At 45.3% G+C, this 24,096-nt stretch overlaps 1 protein-coding gene across 3 annotated transcripts in view; it reads left to right on the top strand.

Moving 5' to 3' along the window:
- The first annotated feature begins 11,594 nt into the window (after positions 1-11,594).
- The window catches only part of cyp19a1a (cytochrome P450, family 19, subfamily A, polypeptide 1a), a 52,349-nt gene continuing 39,847 nt past the window's right edge, over positions 11,595-24,096 (top strand). For 2 of the 3 annotated variants that reach the window (XM_069911399.1, XM_069911398.1), the window contains exons 1-5: positions 11,595-11,709; positions 14,562-14,747; positions 15,010-15,160; positions 15,473-15,627; positions 18,696-18,872. In XM_069911399.1, coding sequence (XP_069767500.1) covers positions 14,573-14,747; positions 15,010-15,160; positions 15,473-15,627; positions 18,696-18,872 — 658 coding nt within the window. In that variant the 5' untranslated portion in view covers positions 11,595-11,709; positions 14,562-14,572. The remainder of the gene's footprint in view (positions 11,710-14,561; positions 14,748-15,009; positions 15,161-15,472; positions 15,628-18,695; positions 18,873-24,096) is intronic. The other variant, XM_069911400.1, reaches the window with a different exon arrangement.

Raw genomic sequence — 24,096 nt, 5'->3', positions numbered from 1 at the left:
AGTTCAGATGTAATTTTTTTTTAATTGTTACATTTTAAAATCTGTTTTTGTCCATATTTAAAAAGCTTCCACTGAACTCCTCAACATGGTAAAATGTGTGTGTGTGCATGTGTGTGTGGGTCTGTGTGTGCGTGCGCGTGCGTCTCTGTGTGTTTATATGTGTGTGCGTGTGTGACTGTGTGTGCATGTGTGTGTGTATACACGTGCGTGTGTGTGTGTGTGCGTGTGCACGTGCGTGCGCGTCTGTGTGTGTGTGTGTGTGTGTGTGTGTGTGTGTGATTACCTCAGGAAAATAGTTTAAAATTGTGTGGCTTTAAAACTAATAATTATGTTATTTTTAGGGTTAAAACACGGAATTCTGTGGACATTATGGTTGAAGTAAAAACACACAGTGCTGGAGTCGAGGTAAAACACAGAATTCTGGGGACATAATGATTAAAGTAAAAACACACAGTGCTGGAGTCGAGGTAAAACACAGAATTCTGGGGACATAATGATTGAAGTAAAAACACACAGTGCTGGAGTCGAGGTAAAACACAGAATTCTGGGGACATAATGGTTGATGTAAAAACACACAGTGCTGGAGTCGAGGTAAAACACAGAATTCTGGGGACATAATGGTTGATGTAAAAACATACAGTGCTGGAGTCGAGGTAAAACACAGAATTCTGGGGACATAATGGTTGATGTAAAAACATACAGTGCTGGAGTTGAGGTAAAACACAGAATTCTGGGGACATAATGATTGAAGTAAAAACACACAGTGCTGGAGTCGATGTAAAACACAGAATTCTGTGAGTTACCTATGTGTTTTTACTTCAACCACCATGTCCACAGGATTCTATGTTTTTGCACCCTTCTGCGTTATGTTATTTTAAAGTTTGTTTCTAGCATTTCACCTGTTACTTTGTCTTGTATTTAAATCCCTACCTTTTCTGGAGGATGATTGAAATTTATGCTTTTAGCTTTCTTTCACAGGTGCTTTTGATTTCATTGGTTGTTCTGGTGTCTTGACGTCATTCATTGACACTGGATGTTGTTTATTCCCTGCAGAAGGTGGCTGCTTCTGTTGGATGAGCAGATTTCCTTGAGATCAGAGGTGAGAGCCATTTCCTTTATGCCTTATTTATGTTCTTATCCACGAGAGAACTGTTTGTGCAAGAATATTGCGCAAAAATGACAGCATGTTGTCGATAAGTGTAACACCCTCTGTCATGGTTAAAGTGCATTATAAGTGGATATAGTTTTAAGCAGTATTGAAGCTTTATGATTTGTTCAAAGCTTTATTGAAAAAATAAAGATGCTGCGTCTACTGTTTCTGGTTTCTGCTCTCCTCTTCCCCACCCCCCCCCAACTCCCTTCCCATCCCCTTTCCAGTTCTCCTTTCTCCCTTCACCCAGCCATCCCTCCTACCCCTGATCACTGCTGTCCCCTCCCTTCCTCCTCTGCCCATCTCCTCCTGCCTTTGCAGCCACCTTACTCTTTTATTCGAATGCCTGCTAACGTTTTTACGTACCTCGATGAAGGGCTCAAGCCCGAAACGTTAGTTGTGTATTTTTTACCTTTGCTATAAAAAAGAACAGCTTGACCTGCTGAGTTTCTCCAGTTTTTATTTCTGTTGTCACCATGAGCTGCCAGAATTGCGTGAATGATTCAGGAAACTGAAATGTCCGTGCAACCTCCATCAGATAAGTAGTATTTCCTTTTTGTAAGCAAAGCCAAGGAAAACATTTTAGCAATATTGAATGAATTTCAAATGACTGTTCAATACTCTGAAGGAAGGAAGAATGACAAACCTGTTGATTTCATTATGAGATCGAACCGATGTCTGAAATGCAAAGATTGTTGTTAGAGTGAAAGTTCAATGTTTTGTTTTGGATCCATTCCCATTTCAAGAAAAGCAAGAGAGTGCGAGCCAGTGGATCATTGTGTTGGGAGCTGCATGGGACTCAGTGAGGGTTTGCCTGCTGTGAAATTGAGCTCCACTGGAGTGGTGGTTGGAGCAGGGTGAGTGCTGGCAAATTTCGGAAATGGTTTGCGCCAAAGCGTCAGGTTGGTGACTGCATTGATGCAGCGTCGGAAGGTTCTGACTTCAATACTTTTGCAGTCCTAGTTGAGATCAGCCAGGTCAAGCTATCAATCCAGCTCGTGGCGCACGTGAAGAAACCGTGCTCGTAACGAAAACGAGCCCCTCCTCCTCCCTCACGGTTTACATGGTTCTGTGGGAATGATGGTTTATTTGCGATTGACTGGAGGAAAACTTTGGTTTGCTGGAGAGTTGATCGCGGTACAGTGTTGGAATTTGTGTTTCTGTGAGAAAATTCTATGCTTTAAACTTCAGGTGCCCGTCACCAGACCTGAGGACTTTGATGACTCCACCTCTAGGCATGATAAGGTGGAAAAGGCCTTCAGTGTAGGATGAATTGCCAGAGACCAGAAGGCCTATTCATGCCAGGATTTCCAGAAGAAATTTTTCTAGCATCAAGATGTGGCGATACACCATTAGGCAGGTGAACCAGCCCTGCTTGTCACACACACGGCGGGGAAGCCGGCCAAAATGGCGCCGTCGGGGGTTTCCTCCCGACCTCAGCGCCGGGCTCAAAAGCCCAGGTGATGTTGGGGCCCCCCAGAGTTGAGTTGATAAGTATGGGGTTTAATGGGACTACATGGGCTGAGGATGTAAGGCTTAATGAACCATTGAAAGCAAAGAACGAAGAAACCTACAGCACAATATCGGCCATTTGGCCCACAGTACTGCACCAACATAATAACTTCTTCCAACAACTGTCTATAAATTCTCTACTGCATATCCCTCCCCATGTACGTACCTACCCAATAGCCTCTTAAAAGACCCTAATGCACCCGCCTGCACCACCAGTGGCTGAAGAATTTGACAATCATCTTTGAGGACCTCTTTGAAGCCCCTCGAAGAAATGTTCCTTTGTTGTGGCGGCTACACCGCTAACTGAAGGATCGCACAACCAGACGGGTTGCGTTCAGTGAGCAAAACTCACTTATTGAAGGCTGCCTGGCTGGTCTTATACTCCCAGCCCAGACCTGGCTGAGAAACTCGGGCTCGTGGATGCCGTGGGCGCCACCATCTTGGGATGGGGATCATCCCGTGCCGCGAGCAACTGGTCGTAGGCATCATCACACTTCCTCTATTCACCTGACCTCGGCCACTGTGGAAGATGATTGCCCCAAATTCTACTTCTGTGGACAGGGCAAGCACCCAAGGAACACCTGCCCTGTCAAGGAGGTGGTATTGCTCTAAGTGCGGGAAAAGAAGACATTGCATAAAGGTCTGCCAGATGAAACCCAGCAGAGCCGCGTGCAGACAGACACCGCTATCGGTACCATCTTCTAGGGCCTGCAGCACTACGGGGAAACAGCAAAAGTGGCCATCTTGGGACCAAGCACCTGAGTAATTCAGGCACTCCCGGGATTCGGACAGCGAGTCTACGCTGGGCATAGTGAAGTGTTTATTTGATTGCAGGAGTACAGAAAGCTTCATTCACCCTGATTCTGCTAAGTGCCTATCCTTCAAAGTACGGCCAGTCAGCCATAAGATCTCACTCGTGTCCAAATCTAAATCCCATATGGCAGACATCCACGGGTCTTTTACCTTTAAAGGCATAGTCCACAAACCCTCCCAGGCTCCTTGTCATGCTGCAGCTCTGTGTCCCCTTGCTGCTGGGCCTGGACTTCCAGTGCCACCTTAAGAGCATTACATTGGAGTTCAATGGGGCCCATTTCCCCCCCCCTCACTGTCTGCCATGAACAGTTCTTAGACAGCCCTCCGCTCATGACCTTTAGGCTCTCAACCCTCAGGGTCATCCCTCCATCGCTGTTTGTGAACCTTACCCCCGTCACCAGGACCAGGAGATACTGCGCTGCAGACAAAGCGTTTATCAAGTCGGAGGTCCAGCATTTGTTGGGTGAGGCCATCATCAAGGGTAGCAAAAGCCTCTGGAAGGCCCAGGCGGTTGAGGTAAAGAACGGGGAAAAAGAATAGTATGGTCAGAGACTATAGCTGACCTCCCCAGCACTGGTTATGCTTTGGAAGTACACCAGGTAATCTAAGACTGACCCACTGGTCGAGAGAGTCCACCTCCTTCACACATACCCCCAGTACGCCTACATGGCCTTCCCTGATGGGCGCGAGGACACAGTCTCGATCTGGGATTTGGCCACATTGGGAGCCCCTCCTACCATTCTCAACCACCAACAGATATTCTCCACCACTGCTTCCTTGGGAGTCCCTGAACCTGCTGCTATCCGCACTTCACCTCCAGCAACTGTTGTCACCCGTGATGCACCAGCACCACACTCCCTCATACCTTCACCTGTCCCTTCCAACCGGTGAACTGTATCCGGTGACGACAGACCAACCCCACCAGCTGCTCAGGGAACCAAGGCTGCGCCCAGCCATTACCATGCTGTTCACAGCAGATGAGGGGACCCCTGACAGACTTAACCTGTATATGTATATATATTGTTCTTAAAAAGGAGGGATGAATGTGGTAAACCACAGTAATGCTGTGATTGGCTACGCCAGCTGGACACGCCTCCTGAGACCAATCCTATCCACAATCCCTTGCATGCTCCCCATTCCTTCTGCGGGAATCAGTCAATGAGGCTGGCTGCTGCTCCAATCTATGGTCAATAAAAGTCTATTCATTTCATAACCTCAGTCTTAGAACCATAGAACGAGATTGTATAGAAAAACAGGCCTTTCGACCTTTCTGGTCTGTGCCAACCAATAAAACTATCAGTCCCACTGACCTGCTCTCATTCCATAACCCTCCAGACCTCTCCTATCCATGTATTTATCCAATTTATTTTTAAAACTCAAGATTGAATCTGCATTCATCACATCAGATGGCAGCTCATTCCACCTTCCTACCACTATCTGAGTGAAGAACTTTCCTCTAGTTCCCCTTAAACCTCTCCCCTTTCAGCCTATGACCTCTTGTATTTATCTTCCCCAATCTAAGTAGAAACATCCTACTCACATCTACTCTGTCTGTACCGCTCATAATCCTATAAACCTCTATCAAGTCTCCCCTCATTTTTCATTCAAGGAGTATTGTCCTAACCTATTTAATCTTTCCCGGTAACTCAACTCCTGAAGACCTGGCAACATCTTAGTAAATCTTCTCTGCACTCTTTCAATCTTATTGATATCCTTCCTGCTGCTGGGTGACCAGAACTCTACACAATATTCTAAATGTCCCCTCACCAATTACTTGAATAACTTCAACTTAACGACCCAACTTCAATACTCAATACTTTGATTTATAAAGGCTAAGATGCCAAAAGCTTTCTTTACAACCCTGTCCACATGCAACACCACCTTCAGGGAACAATGTATATGTATTTCCAGACCTCTTTGCTCCTCTGCACTCCTCAATAGCCTACCATTTACTGGGCTTTCCGAGAGACCTTCAGATTTTCAAACCAAACTGTTGTAAGTATGGGCTCCCCATTTTTGAAAAAAATTGATACTTATTATGTAAATTATAAGTTATTTTCTTAAGTAGAATACAAGCACGCAATTCAGCATGCCATCTCTCCGTCTATTTCTGATTTCCATGTAATAGCTATGCACCTCCTAGAAACAGCTAAAGCAAGTCGTAAAAATACAATTTGATACATAGTTAACCTTAATCTAGGTCTAATCACTTTAATATTACCCAACAAAAATAACATCGGGTCCTGTGGGAGTTTAACCCCAAAGATTTTCTCCAAGAAATTTCCTACCTCAAACCAAAAAAGTTTTACTCAAGTAGAATGCAAAAACAATCCTCTCACTGCTATCATGAGGAAGAAGGTACAGGAGCCTGAAGACGAGCACCCAGTGGTACAAAAACAGCTTCCTCCCCTGTGCCATAGATTTCTGAATGAACAATGAAGCACGGACACTACCTCACCTTCTCTCTTCTTTTGCACTAATTCATTTATTTTTTTAAATGTAACGTATAGCAATTTTTGCATCCGTAAAACTGCAGCACAGCAATGAATTTTGTGGCTCGTGTTCAGGGCAATGAATCCTGATTCTGGTTCTAAACTGTTTGCCTCACTGTTCATTTGAGCCGGTGTAGGATTCACTCCAGTGTGTGGTTTATAAAAGGTATCGTAAAGCACAGAGAAAGCCATTATCAAGAGCAGTAATGACTACCAGGATTCTCAGAGTCAGAAAACCCTGCATCTTAAACAAAAAAATGAGAAAGAAAAGGCAGGAAACCTAAACTATATATCTGGAGATCCAAGCATAAAGCAGGGGACTTTGCGCAGTTGGACAGTTGTTTATTCCACACAATCTGAGAAGTAACCATGACAACATGTGCGAACCAAATTCTTTGGGGTTTGGGATGCGAAAACATCCAGATAAAAGTCTGTGTAAATAAATAGGAACTCCAAAGATTAGGCCCTCTGTCTTGGGAAAGCGTTCCTACAATTGATAACTGCAGTTTGTCGTATCAAAATCATTTTGAAATATTTCTCCAGCCCCAGAACCAATCATTTATTTAAACCTCTGCACAGAACTAGAAAAGTCTTGTGGCATTAAATGGAATTAAATGCTTATGGACAGAAAAATGGAACTTTCAGACACAGTAGGAAACTATTTAAGCCTATGCTTAATCATTGATTTCAAAAGTTCCAAATCCAAAACCAGAGGACTTGATTTCTTTATTAATTTTGGGAACAGCATTTACTCTCCATTTCTAATTGCAGTGATACATCTGATGAAAGTGCTCACAGTGAAGGTACAGGGTGGGAGTTCCAGGATTTATAGCCAGTGATGAGTTAAGTCAGTAGAACGTATAATTTGGTTGGCAACCTGGAGGCAATGCTTGTTGCCCTTGTTCTATTGGAGATGGTAGAGTATGGAGGTTGCAAGATGATACTGGATTCCAATGCAATGTCATAAATAGTCTGTTGCGTGGGTAAGCATTGGCATGACTTGGGGAACTGTCAACATTCCCCTGCAAAATTAAATATTTCACAGTATGCACAGTAAAAGTTGACCATTCATACATGCTTAAATACTAAAATATCGGGAAATAAAACTGAAACAGAAAATGTTGGAAATTGCCAACATCTGGAGAGAGAGAAAATGATTTAATGTTTGAGATCACGGACCTTCCAGCAAACTTGGAAAAGGTGGAGATAAAACAAATTTTAATTTGTGAAGGAGGGAAGAGTGGCAGAAAATGAAAGAGCACAGTATGTTCAAGTTGGGGTGAGGAGCAACAGAGATGCAACTGATGGAAAGTGGGGGAACGGCTTCCGAACAAGAAAACGGATGTGGGTGTGCATATGTTGGTGAATGTTTATGTGTGTGTGCTTATGTGCGTGTTTATGTTTGGGTGTGTTCATGTGTGTCTGCAAGTGTGCATGCATGTGCACATGCCATCTTGTGTTTGTGTGTGTGCATGTGTTAAGTGTGTGTGTAAGCATGCACGCATGTGTTTGTGCCCATATGTGTGTGTGTGTGTGTGTGTGTGTGTGTGTGTGTGTGTGTGTGTGGGTATGTGTGTGTGTGTGTGTGTGTGTGTGTGTGTGTGTGTGTGTGTGGTTGTGTGTGTGTGTGTGTGTGTGGGTGTGGGTGTGTGTGTGTGTGTGTGTGTGTGTGTGTGTGGTTGTGTATGTGTGTGTGTGTGTGTGTGTGTGTGTGTGTGTGTGTGTGCCTATGTGTTTGTGAGTGGAAGTGTAAATAGAAAGAGGTGAATGAAATCTATTGCAAATTGGAATATTTATATAAGGAATTTACACTCCACCTAACTACATAAAATCATTTTTATAGAAGCACCAGTAAATATTATACAATCAACTAAAAGTTTTAGGGCATTTTTGAGCAAATGGTTTTCATAAACATGTTAGATGTGTCCACACCTAAGGATCAAATCAATTGATAAGCAAAAGAACTGAAAATGCTTGAATCTTGAGCAAACGATGAGTTCCAATCATTTGATGAGAGTTAATATATTTTCAAATTAAACTATGCAAGCATTCTGTTTTAATCCCATTTGTTTGCCAAAGTTTCTGATGACCTCTTTAATGCTTCCTTATGTAGCTTGACGTTGGAAGTTTGTGCTAACGTGCCGGTCAGGTGCCGTGAAATGCTGCAGAAGTGAAAGTTGTTCCCCCGTGTCACACACACACACACACCCAGCTGGCAACGTCCTAGTCTGGTGGTGAAGTTCAGAGGAGTCATGGATGTATTCAATGTGGCAAGTGTGACAGGTTCACACTGCTGTCTTCCTAGTCATCTCTTCAAAAAATTCAGTCAAGTTTGTGTGAGAAAAATATGCAGATAGGAAAATATGCACAATGATTTTTCTTAGGATGAATTTAAGATTTTGCCGGACCTCAAATAGAAAGAAGAGATCGTGGTCTTCATTGTGGTCTTCATGTAAATGGGATTTGTATAGATCGGTACTTAATTGTTGGTGATGCTGTCACAGTACAATATGACTCAAGCTCTTGTATTTTAGGTTTGGAAATGATTAAATCCCACAAATGGTCTTGTACACCTAATTCACTCAAGAATGTATCTTCTAAATATGACCATGTAACATTAAAAAAAATGTAGGTAAACACCAGAGGTAGGTGATGTTTTCCCTTTTTGTCCCTGAAGCTATAAATAATGTAGGTGGTCAAGCATAATAACCTTGAGAACCCAATACTGATCACAGGCCAAACCCAAACTAAAGTTACTCAAAATGGGTGAAGTTCATGAATTGACAATACACTAGAAATTTACCTCATTTAAAATTTATATTTAGACCTAGAGCACAGTAACCATTTCCATGCTCACTCTCAAAAAATTGAGACTGATAGTTTCCATAAAACACTTTCAACACAGCAGGATAATGAAAAGCAAATTTGTAACCTTTACGCCATAAAACATCTTCAACTGGATTAAATTCACGTCGACGTCTGATGACATCTTGACTCAAATCAGGGTAGAAGAAAACTCTGCTATTCTGAACCATCATTGGAGCTTGCCTTTGTCTTGCATTTTGAACTGCAAGTTGAAGAATTGTCTCTCTATCCAAACAGTTCAAACAACGAATTATCACAGCTCTTGGGGGTTGACCAGGTAGGGGTGGTCTTCTTAAAGCTCTATGTGCTCTTTCCAATACCAATCCATCAGGAAAGGACTCTCCCCCAACATCTGGGGAATCCAATTTTTTAAAAATTTGACAGGATCTTGACCTTCTGGCAAACCCACATTTTTAATGTTATTTCTTCTGCTTTGATTTTCCAAATAGTCTAATTTTTTTGTTAATTCTCTTCCCTGGGCTCCTAAATCTTTAACTGATTTTTCCACCTTTATTATTGTTTCTGTATTGGATTGTATCTGTTGTTTACATTCAGAAAAGGAAGGTTCAAATTTTTAAAAGTTTTCCCAATTTTCTTTAGCTTCTGCCTTAACCACAGTTAGGTCTGAGCTCATATCAGTATTCATTTGAACCAGCTGGTTCAATTGACCAGTAATGATATCCAAGTAAGAAGCAATACCTTCAAACATCATATAAACAGGCTGAGATGCAATTTGGAATGCAGGATCCGGTTCCACAATTTGTAACTCACTTTCTTTCAGCTCTTCTTCCATTTCCTGTGCAGTGGTAGAATAAGGTAAGTCCTCTTCTTGTCGATCTTCAAAAGGCAGCATTCTAGTTGTTTTGCTGTGAGTTTGGACACCCAACGACGACCACCCCCCCCCCGACTTCCTCAGGGGGTCGTCGCTGTTCTCCCCCCGCAGACAATGTTTTAATAAAATTACGGAATCCTCCATAATTAGCAGGGCTACTCAAGCCCACAGTTGCTATAGACTGCGTGTCTAGCGTCACAGTCCTCTTCCTCCGTGCTCCCATCTCTTCCAACGGGGTTATTCTTTGTAACAAGCCCCCAGGCTCGTGCCCAACTTCTCAGGAGCACGCTCCTTCCTTCGCAAAACGGGTCGAACCAGCGCCATCTTGAGACTGGTGAGTGGCTGTTACTTTAACCGGTGATCGTTGAGGCTTGGGGATCGCTGAAATCGAATCCAAGGCTGTTTCAAGTCATTTAGGCCCCAATTCTTCTGCACTTCGAAACTGTATTTTCTTTTGTAACTGACACTTAGTTTTTTTTTAACATTAGCAGCCATAATGGCTCACCAAAATATCAAACTAAAAATTAAAATTTTTAAATTAAAAATAAAGGGTTAAAAAATGGGTACTTAAAAGTCTGACCAGAGAGGACAGGGATTACACCATCTCGCCACGCCCCCCCCATCTCAATGACAGGGATTACACCATCTCGCCACGCCCCCCCCATCTCAATGACATCCTCAATGAACATGCTGATGTAGCCAGTCACTGAGCTCATGTACTCCTCTGTGTTTATGTGACCATTGTAAGTGGCCACCTCCTTGAAACAGCTCCAGTACGTGGTCTCAAAGCAGTCTTGCAGGGCTGCTATGGTGTCCACCCCACTAACCCCACCCCTGACCTAGTTTGCTTTGCCAGCAGTCAGTAGGCTGGAGTTAGCAGGACAGATATGTGACCTGAGTAACCAAGGTAGTTTTGTTGCCAAAATCAGACCCACGAGGCTCAGAGGAAGAATGTCTATTCTATGCATGATTGAATGATCGCAGTTTGGTGAAAATAGAACAGGCCCCAACAGGGAAGTGGATAATGCCTAGAATTTCCACAGCTCAGTGGTTTATGAGACTATAAGACTATAAAATATAGGAGCAGAAATAGATTATTCAGCCCATCGAGTCTTCCCCACCATTGCCTCATTCAGTCCCACTACCGGCCTTCTTCCCATAACTTGGATGCCCTGGCTGATCAAAAACCTATCAATCACTGTCTTAAATACACCCAATGACTTGGCCTCCACTACCACTGAGGCAAAATATTCGCCACTCTGGGTGAAGAACTACCTCCGTATCTCTGTTCTAAGCGGACGCCCTTCAATCCTGAAGTTGTCCCCTCTTGTCCTAGACTCTCCCTGGGAAACAACCTTTCTACATCCACTCTGTCCACGCCATTCAATATTCAAAATGTTTCAGTGAGGTTCTCCTAAGTTCCAACTAATGCAGGCCAAAGTCCATCAAATGCTCCTCGTAATAATCCTTTCATCCTTGTGAACCTCCTCTGAACCCTCTCCATTGTCAGCACATCCTTTCTTAAATGAGGAGCCCAAAACTGCTCTCAATACTCCAAGTGAGGTCCTCACCGGTGCTTTATAAAGCCTCAACATCACATCCCTCCTCTGATATTTTATTCCTCTTCAAATGAATGTCCAGGCTTCTTCTCTGTCGTCTCAACATGCAAATTTACCTTCAGGCTGTCCTGTATGAAGACTCCCAAGTCCCTATGCATCTGGGTATTTTCAATGTTCTTCCCATTTAGTAAAAAGTCTGCTTGTTTATTCTTTTCAACCAAAGTGCATGACTGAACGCTTTCCAACATTATATTTCATCTGCCCACATCTCTGCCCATTCTCCTCATCTGAAGACAAAACATTAACTGGGGCAAACATTGTAGCCGAGAATTCCCTGAGCAGGTAGAAATATCTGCATTTTACCCATCAGATCCCTGCTGGGCAGAGCAAAAACCACGAAGAGCCTTTTAAACAGCGATTCCTGTTCGTGGGATAATCCAGGAGAAAGCCAGTTGCCACGGAAACCTCTCCAGAGAAGCTGTTGAGGTAAACCAATCAAATTAAATAAGGTTTTGTTTCAGTGGAAAAATTTAAGGGAAGCAGAGCTTTTCGGACAAAATCATGAAGAAAAAGGCACAGAAATGGCCTGTGTGGGCATATATTCCATGCCTATCTTGTGAGGTGCTTTCAGTGATAATGTACACATCTCATCTTTCAGTCAAGTTTTTTCCTTGCATTTTAATATCCCAAAGTGGAAGGGATGAGGCCCTAATGGATTTTAAGATAGATTTCTGTTTCCTAGCAACTTTGGGTTTGTCAACCAAAATTAAGCCTGTTATAAAAAGAAAGACAGTATTCATGGAGTTTCAAAGCAAAAATGCTGGAGCAAGATCGGGAAAGGAATATCCTTCAGGTTCCAAGCTATTACAGGTATTTCTGAATGACACCTCTATTTAAACATTACTAATATCTGAACAACAGATATTTCTACATCATTGAATGATTTACAATTTGCCTAATCTTTTCTATATATCTCAACCATTTTAGAAAAAAACAAATCAATTTTCTAATTCAAAGCAATAACCAAAAATAGTTACCTGTGAGAGGGAGAGGGTTTCTACAAAATACCTACAAAGGAAGATATCACAATTATTTTGCTCTATACTGAAGTGTTAAAAGTAGATAAAATTCTGTCGTATTTTAGATCAGTTTCACCACATCAAAAGAAATAACTTCACTCAATAGTAGATTCAGAATAAAATATTTGAAGTTTAATTTTTTAAAAATTTTGTTTAATTTATGGTATCATTTTGGCTAACGTTTCTGAACTGTTTTTAATTAAACTCTAAAGTGCAACAAGTCCCACGTAGTGACTTGTTTTACATTATTTAAGTTAGGGAGGATGTAGAGCTCGTCAAAAGAACCAAAGACTTGTTGACCCAAACCAAGGCTTTTATTAGCAAAAGACAGGAGCTCTTCACAGGTGGCCGACCAGTCCGGAATGATCCGACCTGGCTAGAGACACAATCCTTTAAGGCCCAGACAGTAGGCGTGGCTTAGCTCTCAGCCAATCGCTGTAAGCACAGTCTAGATACAGTAACTATATACACTATGTACATTGGTGATAGATCTGTACTATCACAGAGGAGACTTTAGATGAGTTGGCCTCCTTTGTAAAGAGGGGCCAATGTATCAAAAACACAAGGTCATTTCAAGATCCCTTTATTGTTTTGTACATAAGTGCACAAAATGCATGACCACACAAAGAGACGGCAGTAGTCCAGTGCCCGAATCAAGGCAAGTAAAAGGAAGTGCCTTCGGAGACGTTGAGTGACTATGGATCTCGCCAACACTTCCCTGATGCCCTGTGCTCCTGTATTGCCTACCCTTGTGTCTGTTCCAAAGGTAAACCCAGGCTCCAGGCATCCAAGTCCCCCTCCTCAGCCTCCGGTTTAATATTGATGTTAAATTTAACGGGGCAGCATGGCAAAAGGTTCTTCCGGCCTGTGAAACCTGTGCGCTCAATTATACCTAGTCAACCAAATGATCTCTTTCTTGGGGTTTTTGGAGGATGGCTGCAAATTGGAGTACCTGGAGAAAAAGCAGGAGGACACCTGGAGAACATCCAAACTCCCAACCTGGCACTGTAATTACGCTGCAGTGACCATGCCTCCGTTCTGAAGCCCCCCCTCCCCAAAAGTAGTTAAGAAGCTGTCAGCTCCTGAAGCTCTTTGGCAACCCCAGTCCCAAAACCTGGGTTCCCACGAGCCGGCATCCTGCAACTTCATGTGAGGCCCCCATTTGGCCCCCACCGTTGTGGTCTCCTGCCCTGAAGGGGCTTCTCCCAGATATATCGTTCCTGGGTGGACAAGGGAAGGGCGTTCTTCTGCGCTGGTGCCCTGCGCTGGCCCGCTGCTTTCCCCCCATCCCCAGAGCCTGCATTCCCCCCCATGGTCTGGGTTCTTGAGTGTCGGCGCCGCCATCTTGGGCATGGACCTGAATAGGGCTGTTGGTGGGCACGATGATCAGTCTGTAGGAGCCCATGGAGGTGTGCATCTCCACTCCTCCCAAGCCTACACCAGCAGCAGTAACATTGGAAGAAGAAAAATTGAATATTTAGGCTGAGACTCAGCTCAATTAACATGCACATATTTGTCTGAAGCTGTTTTGGCTATGCTTCAATAAACATTTGCACAGTAAATCAGTAAAGTACAAAGCTAACCGCAGGTGGTGGTGGAATCCCTGCAAAAGGGCTCTTGAACCAGACTGAATGCAGTGTTGGAACATTCAAAGTATTTCTCAACCTGCTCCATTGTAGAGAAAATATCGCAGGCTTTGATTCTAAATGTTGCCAATAAAATTGTTCAGTCGCTTATTTGGAACAAGAGCAAGGAAGTACTGCATTGCAGCAAAAATAACGGGGAATAAGGAGATGGCAAAATATATGGGGAAGAGAGCCTTAAATAAAACAAATACAAAGTGGGGTAGCAGAGGAATGGAAATTAATTATCAGCCAGTAAATGAACAAAATAAGACCTGGGAACAAATGGAAATTCCTAATTAGTGAAGGAGAGGCAATTAAGTGCATTTAATAAAATTCACTCTATATAAACTCAATGAAGATCCATTCTCAATGATTAGGTTGAGACCAAGGACACCAATGAGTGTCCAAGGGCAAAATTACAGATTAAAATTAGAACTGCAATCACCATTTTGTTTGGTTCTGTCCAAGGTTGCGCAGAATTTTCCCTTTTGAGAAAGTAACTTTATCTTTTTATTTTGGCTTCACTTCTCGTCCCTCATATTTCAACCCCTGCCTTACTGCCATATAAAACTTCATCTTACGCTAGGCTCATGAGCAGAATCACCTAATCTCCTTTCCTTCCTTTCAACTTCAGCTCATGCAGAAATGAGGCAGGTTGTCCTCGACGCTACATTGAGGCAGATGTTGAAGCCAGCCCATCAGAACATAACAGCTGAGGTGGTGCCTCAAGTGGCATCAAGGGCCACACTTTCTCTTCTCCTATTCCTGGGATTACTTTTCACTTTTATCAAGCTCTTGCAAAGGAAGCCACCATGTCCAGGTAAGGAAACCCACGAGAGAGAGAGAGAGAGAGAGAGAGAGAGAGAGAGAGAGAGAGAGAGAGAGAGAGAGAGAGAGAGAGAGAGAGAGAGAGAGAGAGAGCGGAGAGAGCGGAGAGAGCGGAGAGAGCGGAGAGAGCGGAGAGAGCGGAGAGAGCGGAGAGAGCGGAGAGAGCGGAGAGAGCGGAGAGAGAGGAGAGGAGAGAGAGTTAAGCAGAAGAAAAATCACCCGAGTGTGGTTAACTGTGCAATCTCTTTAAGCAGGCCCTTCCTTCTGTCTGGGCATTGGACCACTCATCTCCTATGGTAGATTTTTATGGATGGGAATTGGCAGTGCCAGCAATTATTACAACGCGAAGTATGGTGAGATAGTGAGAGTGTGGATCTACGGTGAGGAAACAATTATTATGAGCAGGTAAATCCATTTGAAAATTTGCAAAAAAAATTTGGTTGTCTGCCATGTTCTGTATTTAATGTACTGACTGATGGACAGAAAATCTCTATCACTTATATTAAAATTAAACAGGCATTAATTTGGTTTGTGGAAATGGTATGCTATAAGGAGATCAACCAGGCTCGATTTCTTATCTGATCCAGTCTTCTCACTTATAATTATACCTTAGCAGGCATTTTACTGCATTGTTTTGATTGATTCAACCTGCAGCAGGGGTTAGGAACAGACCACTAGATCCCTCCGGCTGTTTTTCAATTCTAACTTTTTGTTTAGGCCCTCCGCTGTGATCCATGTGATGAAGAAATCTCACTACAACACCAGGTTTGGGAATAAACATGCTCTTCATTGCCTTGGCATGGATGAAAACGGCATCATTTTCAACAACAACACTTCCATCTGGAAGCAGACTCGCCCTTATTTTGCGAAAGGTAAGATTTTTTTTTTTGCTTGCAAGTTGGTGGTAAAGTTTTATCTCCCGCTGTCTCTCAGAATGTGACCCTGGCTGTTCAAGGATGCATTTTATTATTATACGGCTGCACTGACACCAGAAATCCAGTACTCAATCCAAGCTTCACTGTACCATGTATCAAATGGTGCTGCACTTTTGATTTCCAGTTGATGCATTAACAGCACATATTCTCAAAATAATGTCCAAGATAACGTCGCGAAACTTTGAACCGGAAATGGTTCATTAAACATGGTCATTCTTCTATCCCTTAGTTGTCACAGCTCGCTGCAAATATTAACATGAATGCAAGGGTCAACTGATGAAGAGCATGAGATGCTTCTGGTGCTCAAAGAACTGTAAAGAACAAATTAACTAAATAGTTCATGGCAGGATATTTTTCTTTTAATCAATGTGACGCAGCAAAGAAAAACGTGTTCTCTAGTTTTGGTCACTAATTTAAAATTTCCCAAATGCCTACAGTATGAAAAAAGATCTCCAAATATATTAGCAATATATTCCAGTCAGTTTTTTTACACTGATAGTACCAGAACTGAAAGTGTTTAATGCTTGAGTTATTGTTCCATGAGGTAGCAAGCATGTTAAAATTTAAAATTTAAACATACTGCATGGTTACAGGCCCTTCTGGCCCACAAGTCCCTGCTGCCCAAATTAATCTGCGTTTTCTAATCTTTAGTTGGAAAGAATAATATCTTCAAGGCAATTTTTTGAATCCCAATAAAAATGTTTTATAGTTGAAAGCTTCATAGTAGAAAATTTATATTATTAAATATCCATTCATATAATGTGTGAGGTTAGTTTTACTTTTTTGGAATTAGGATTACATTTATAATCCAACACCTAATAATCTTTGTTTTTCATAATACTTCACTGTGGGGTATCATTAGTGTTACAGGCCTAGAGGATCCCAAAACCCAGCAGCAATAGAAATTCCCCAAGACAAATGGTTACTTAAGCAAAAGTCATTTTTAATTTTCTTTAAACATAAAAACAGGATCAAATTATTATTAACTTAACCCCCTTCTAATTCTAAGTGCACATGTATGTAATGTGTATAAGTTCAGGAATGTTCTTTGATTTACAGTTCAGTCTCACTGCTCACTCTTCCAAGTTCACTGGTATCAGGCAATTCTTATACTGTGCACAGAATTTAATTTTCACCAGGCTCTGGTGTTTATAAGTCATTGGTTACTGCTCAGGAAGGTTCGCACTGGTTTCAGAGAGAGATTCATTGGTCGGTGGATATGCGGAAACTGATACTCTCTGATCAGCCACTTCAGTGTCTTGCCGAAGAAACGTGCCCCATCAGGGTTTTCCAAATGATATCCTCTTCTGCAGGCCACCACAGAGTTCCTTTTTGTTTCCCCTTATTTCAGGTGAAACACTCCAGCCAGCCATTTCCTCTTGTATGGACCAAATGGGTTATTTCAACAGGATGAACTCAGAACTCACAACCCGTCTTCAAAATGGGGTTTGAACAAGCTCCCAGCTTGCCATGACTGCAGAAACCAGTTCCTTTTTCTCTCTCTCTTTCTTAGAGAAAGCCTTTTTGGTCTCTCTCCTCTCTCTCTCTCTCTCTCTCTCTCTCTCCTTGCAAAACCACATGATCTTCTTAGAACAGTAAACTGCATTCAGACAGATTGCGGCATCTAATCTTCTGAATCTGTTCATCTGTTGCTTCCAAAACATTACTCCACAGCATGTCCAATTAACACCTACCTGTGAAGTCTCTATAAGCCTTCTTCAAAGTTTTTGCAAAGGTACTCGGAGCCCAGACTGTCTGGTTTGAGCAAAGCTCTTGCATTTTAAATGAGATCTGTTTTGTGAAGTGTTTGTGTTTGCTTGTGACCTACAAAACCCCCACAATCTATCTCCTTCAAAAACATATCTATATCTATAAAATATGATATAATCCATCACAATAGGTATTTAGGAGCTTGTCCAGCACATGGAGACATTATTTCCGGAATCTGATGGATATTTAAGGGTTAACATCCCTGTGTACCTTTAGTTGCTCTCTTCTCTCTTTTACTGCGATGATCTTTTTTTTATTCTGTATTATTCTCTTTCCTAAATATTATAGCTTCTGTTTCACAGTCTGACTTCATTAAAGCTGAATTAATATTCCAATACATTCTGCAGTCAATCCCACTAGAGTGCAGTCTAAGTACTGTAGAAACTGGAGGCCGTGTTACTTTCAGTGAATCAGTTAGATCGACCCATCTGCTGAACGGAAGTGAAATCAAATTAATACAAGGAAGTCAGGGGCTCTCTCGATCTCGGCATTGGTCACGTGGGAATGCTGGGGAGGAGACCAGGCTTTTGCAGCCGAGGTACTTATTCTGTCACATCCCAGGGGTGAATCCCTGAGAGGATCATCTGAATGTCTGTCAAAGATAAACTCTGCCAGTGTTAATTTCTTTGTAGTTTGGCCTGAATGTCTGCAGGAATTATCTTGTCTTCCCCTGCATGTCTGACACCAAAGGATTACAAATCATTGTGACGGCTGGAGGTGGTAGGGCTGCAACACGTCTATTGCACTTGCATACTTAGTGTAGGTGATTGATTCTAACCAATTAAAGCACAATCCCCTTGTGGTTCACTATTCACCTTTCACTCACTCAGTCCATTATGAAGATCCATAGGAGGTAAATATAGATGCTTTGGGGCCAGAGCCCTTCTCAAGATGCAAGCAAAAATAGTCAAGTAGCTAAATTAAAGGCTGGGGGATTAAAGGCTCACAGCTTGAGGAAGGGCTCAGGCCTGAAACGTCGGTAATATATCTTTACCTCCTATGGGTGCTGTGAGACCGTCTGGGTTCCTCCAGCATTTCTGTGCTTTGGCTGCCATCACAGTGTCTGCAGACTCTGGTGCTTCACTCCAGGTACTGTAAGACACTCTATTGTAAGGCATGATACACCGAACACCTTTCTTTTAACAGAACAATTTCACTGGACGAAAGTATATTTTCTATAAAATCACTGCGTACAATTTAAAGTTTGACGCGACTGATCTGTGCATGCATTTTAGCCTTGTCTGGACCTGGTCTTCAGAGAGCCCTCGCCATCACTGTGGAGTCAACTTGCAACCACTTGGAGAAAATATTAGGCGAGAACAATGAAACTGCCTCTGTGGATATACTGCTGTTCCTGAGAGCCATAACATTAGACATCTCCAACAGGCTTTTCCTCCGAGTATCTCTCCATGGTAATCACAAATTTCTCCCTGTTTAATGCAATCATCTGATGTTTGGACAGTATAATAATACTCCTTTGTATAATTTGACTGCAGTGAAAATCTACCTCTTCTACGCAAAGATGTCTGAGGTAATTATAATTAATTTTGATGCACTTAATTACGAGTTGAGTTCTATCCCGCAGGCAAATTACTCAAAAGCACAATGCATGTTGAAGCTAAATCCCACCCTGCCATTTTAATTCATCCATTCATAAACCAATCTGACGCATTCATGAAATTACAGTTCATTACAAAAATTGCAATGGGGTGATTTCACAGCAATGGTCTTGCATTTTAATCAAGGATAAAAATTGAAACATGAACCTGCAGATTAGCAGCAAGCAGCTTTTCACCCCCACAGGAAATGAATTAGTAACCCCTTTGTGTTGGCTGAGCGGTGAGGGTGGTGTGGAGCGCTGTTAGACAGAATCAGACACACGCAAGGTAAAGACTGTACAACTGGCTTTAATCCACAAAGACTTCCACAGAGCCAGGCTGGCTGTCGCTGCAGTAACTCTGAGAGACTTCGGAGGCCGGCGCAGGCTTATATCCCGGAGGGCGATTGACACCCGACCAGGTTGGGCTTGATCCATTCAGGTCGACTGATTGACAGCCGACCAGATGTAGTCCTGTCCCCTTTACTCTCCTGCAGGTACAAAGGTTGCCCCCTGCAGTAGGCCGGTGGTGTACCACCACATTTACCCCCCTCTTTAAAGTTGTCCCGGGGGGGGGGGGCAGTAACAACGAATCGTACCCACTATACAAATACACTATTTACAGATTGAGACGATCCGGCAAGCGCCGGAGTCTCTGTGACCGCTGTAGGACTGGCTCCTGGTCGCCGGTCAGAGGGGAAGTAGGGGGGGTGGCGGCAGGGGTCTGAGTGACTGGTATGGTGCCGTGCAGAGGGGTGGCCGAGGGGGCCAGGGTTGACGTATGAGAGTCATATTGGACGGGTGGGGGGGCAGGTTCATCCCCCCAGGGCTGAAGTGGGCCCCTGGTCATCAACGAGGTCCTGCGCCCCCCATACCTGCCTGGGGTCGGGGATGTACGCCAGGTCGGTATCGTCCTGGGCTGAAGGATGCTGTGGAATGGTGGGTGCTCCTGCTGGTGCCAGGTCCCTGGTTGAGACGGTGTCCTCCCTGCCACTGCCGAACCTAACATAGGCATAGTTGTGGTTCACTGTCGGAGGAAAACCTGCTCGACCAGGGGTTCGTCCTTGTGTGCCCGTACGTGCTTACACAGGAGCACCGGTCCCAGGGACACAAACCATGCCAGTCGCCAACCTCCTGGGGAATGAGAACAGATGTTCATGAGGGGTCCAAATGGCATGGATCGCCTTGGGCAGGCCGTCAGTATTCAACAGCCCACCCTTTTGACTTGAGGGCCAGGAGGACTGCCTTTCAGACCACCCCTTTTACGCATTCCACTTGCCCATTGCCTCTCAGGTTATAACTAGTCGTGTGGCTAGTCGTGATGCCCCTCGCCGTCAGATACTGGCGCAGCTCGTCACTCGTAAAACTAGACCCCCAGTAACTGTGGATGAAAGTGGGGTAGCCAAACATGGTGGAAGATCTGCTCCAGGGCCCTAATGACGGTGGCTGTGGAGGTGTCCGGGCAAGGGATAGCGAAAGGGAGGCGTGAGTACTCATCCACTACCGTAAGGAAGTGGAAGGCAGGGGCCCTTTAAAATCCATGCTGAGACGCTCAAAGGGCCGAGTGGCCTTTACGACATGGGCCTGGGGCAGGTGGAAAAAGCAGGGTTTACACTCCGCGCAGACCCAACAGGCCTCAGTCATGTCCCTGACATCCCTGATGGTATATGGCAGGTTCTGGGACTTAATGAAGCGGTATAACCTGGTGACACACAGATGACAGTGCCTGCAGCCTGTCATCGTGCATAGACACGCAGGTCCGAGAGAGGGCATCGGGGGAGTCGTTAAACTTCCCAGGGCAGAACTGGATGTCGTAGCTGTAGGTTGCCATTCGACTCTCCAGCGCAGGATTTTGTCGTTCTTGATCTTGCTCTTGTAGGTAGTGTTAAACATGCACGCCTTGGCCCACTGGTCGGTGAGGAGGGTGAATCTCCTGCTGGCCAGGTAGTGGCACCAGTGGCAGACCGCTTCCACAATGGCCTGGGCCTCCTTTTCAATGGTGGAATGCCCTAGTTTGGAACCGTGGCAGTTCCTAGAGAAGAAGGCGACGGGCCCCCCCCCCCCTTGGTTGAGGGTAGCAGCGAGGGCTCCCTTGGAGGCATCGTTCTCTACCTGGAAGGGGGAGTCCTCATCCACAGCCTGTATCATGGCGTTTGCGATATCCTGCCTGATGCACATGAAGGCTGCCTGCGCCTCGGGTGGGAGGGGAAAAGTTGTAGCTTGGGCCAGTGGGCGGACCTTGTCCAAGAAGCGAGGGACCCACTGCGAGTAGTAGGAGAATAGGCAAAGGCACCTGTGGAGAGCCTTTAGCGTGGGGGGGGCGGGATCCTTTCTGGATCTGGGCTGATGACCCCATGGGCCACAATGTACCCAGGATGGCGAGGCAGGTGGTGCTGAACACACACTTGTAAGTGAGGTTCAGCTCCCCGGCCGTCTGGAGGAATTTCTCCAGGTTGACATTGTGGTCCTGCTGGTAGTAATGGCCGCAGATAGTGATGTTATTCAGATACGGGAACATTGCCTTTAGCTTGTGCCGGTCTACCATGCGATCCATCTCCTGCTGGAAGACGGAGACCCCGTTCGTGACCCCAAAGGGAACTCGGCGGAACTGGTACACTCGAAGGTGGTGTTGGGCTTGTCCTTTGGGTGGATGGGGATTTGGTGATACACCGACTTCAGGTCAATTGTGGAGAAAACCCGGTAGCGGGCTATCTTGTTGACCATGTCGACTAACCTCGGCAGGGGGTAGGCGTCCAGTTGGGTGTACCAGTATGGTCTGGCTGTAATCCACGACCATCCTCGGCTTACTTCCCCCTTTGACCATCAGGACTTGGACTTTCCAAGGACTGTTACTAGGGTCTATGACACCTTCTGCCAGGAGTCGTCGCACCTCCGCCTTGATAAAGTCTCTGTCTGTGGCGCAATAGCGCCTACTTCTAGTGGCATCAGCTTGCAGCCTAGTGCAAGATGTGCTAAGAGCGCCAGGGGGGTGATGTGTAGTGTGGAGAGGTTGCAGGTTGGCCAGGGCTGGTAGGTTGGCGCGCTGTGCAATGTGAGTGGAGGTTGGGGCCCCCCAAAGGCAAGGGTGACACTCTGCAGGTGGCACTGGAAATTCAGGCCCAGGAGGACTGGGGCACAGAGTTTGGGCATGACCAGGAGCCTGAGCTCCATGTACGTCTCCCCTCCCACAGTTATATCGGCTGAGCAGCGCCCGAGGGTACCAACAGTCTTATCCTTGGCGGCGAGGGCTATCGAGAAGGTGGTGGGATGGACTTTTAATTTCTCGGGTGGGCCACGCTCAGGCGAATGAAACTCTCAGTGCTGCCACTGTCGAACAGGCACTTTGTTACCTGCCCGTTGACTTGCACGTCCATCATAGAATGCCCAAGGTCATGAGGGATGTCCCTGGTCAGAGTGGTGGTAGCCAGGACCATCTCAGGGTCGGAGTCATCACTCTCCGGCTTTGTGCGGTGATTTATGGCGTCCGGAGGTATGGGGAGCGTCAGTAGGGCAGCCAGGTTATCCCCCATGTTGACCACGTCGCTGTCGGTCATGGGGTGCGGCATGAGGGAACTGATGACACCCGGAGGCGTAGACAGTGTCGGTGGGGGAGCCTGGTCATCGCCCGTGTTGACCACATTGTCCCCGTCATCGTCGTGGGCCTTCCGTGTTGGCCTCTGCCCAGCCAAAAATGGTGGCACCACACGTTCGTCACGCCATGTTCATTGCAGCCGGCAGACGTGACGTCATTCCATCAGCCAGAAGTGGCATTGCTGTAGTTTTCATCGAGCGGCTCTGGCAAGAGCGGGGGCTGTTCTGGGTGCAAGGGACACACACTGTGATCGTCGCTGGCGGGGCCAGATGCTGCACTGTCGGGGTCAGGGAGGGCGGAAGTCATAGCGGGGACAATGGCGCCGCCTGGCATGCGCACATGGAGGGGTCTGCAGGGGAGTTGGGGAGGTCATAAAGGGCTGCTGAGCTGCCGGCTAGTTTTGAGAGGCACACTTCAGCAAATTGGCCTTTCTTGCCACATCAGGGACAGTACTGGTTCTTAGCCGGACAATTTTAGCGCAATCATCGGTCTGACTCACACCAGGATCCACAGTACTTACAGGGGCGCCGGGTACCCGCCGCAGTGATGTTCTCCTCCCCAGTTCAGTCTAGGGCTGCAGCTGCAGTGTGAGGCGGGCATGAGGGAGCCTGGGGGAACCTGGAGTCGAAGGCTTCGATATGCAGGGCTGCAGCTTCCAGGGTTTGGACCACTTCCACAGTCTTAGTCAGGGTGTAGATACTATGTTCCAGCAGCTTCTGCCGGATGGCCCTCGAGCGTAGCCCTCAGACGAAGGCATCCTACCTCCTCTGCGCCTACCCCAGGTTCAGCCAGACACAGTTGGGCCAACTCTTGCAGGAGTACCAGGTAAGACTCAGCCGTCTCCCCGGGTTGCTGGGCTAGGGGATTGAGGAGGTACCTTGCAAAGACCGTATTCATGGTGGGCTTGTACAAGGTCTTGAGAGTGTCCATTGCTTCCTTGTACTCGGAGCAGCCTTTGGTTGCCTGGAAGGCATGGGGACCCAGCTTTGACCGGAGTAGGGCCAGCGTCTTCTGTTCTGAGTCCAGGATGCCGTCTTTGTGCGCCTTGATGATTGCTTCGACCGTGTGCCGCTAGATCTCGAAACGTATCTGGGCTTCTAGGTGGCGTGGGTTGACTTCGAGGCGACCTGCGCTCAAGTTTTTCCATGGCAGCCATGGAAAAAAAAATTCTTTTTGTGGATTAAATTGTGGTGCGCTGTTGGACAGAATCAGACACACACAAGGTAAAGACTGTACAACAGGCTTTAATCCACAAAGACTTCCACAGAGCCAGGCTGGCTGTAGTTTCAGTAACTCTGAGAGACTTCGGAGGCTGGCACAGGCTTATATCCCGGAGGGTGATTGACACCCGACTGAGTGGAGCTTGATCCATTCAGGTCGACTGATTGACAGCCGGCCAGGTGTAATCCTGTCCCCTTTACTCTCCTGCAGGTACAGAGGTTGCTCC

The sequence above is a fragment of the Narcine bancroftii genome, chromosome 14, assembly GCF_036971445.1.
Source record: "Narcine bancroftii isolate sNarBan1 chromosome 14, sNarBan1.hap1, whole genome shotgun sequence".
Lineage (NCBI taxonomy): Eukaryota > Metazoa > Chordata > Chondrichthyes > Torpediniformes > Narcinidae > Narcine > Narcine bancroftii.
Note: the sequence above shows the minus strand (reverse complement) of the source record. Positions and strands in the feature narration are given on the sequence as shown.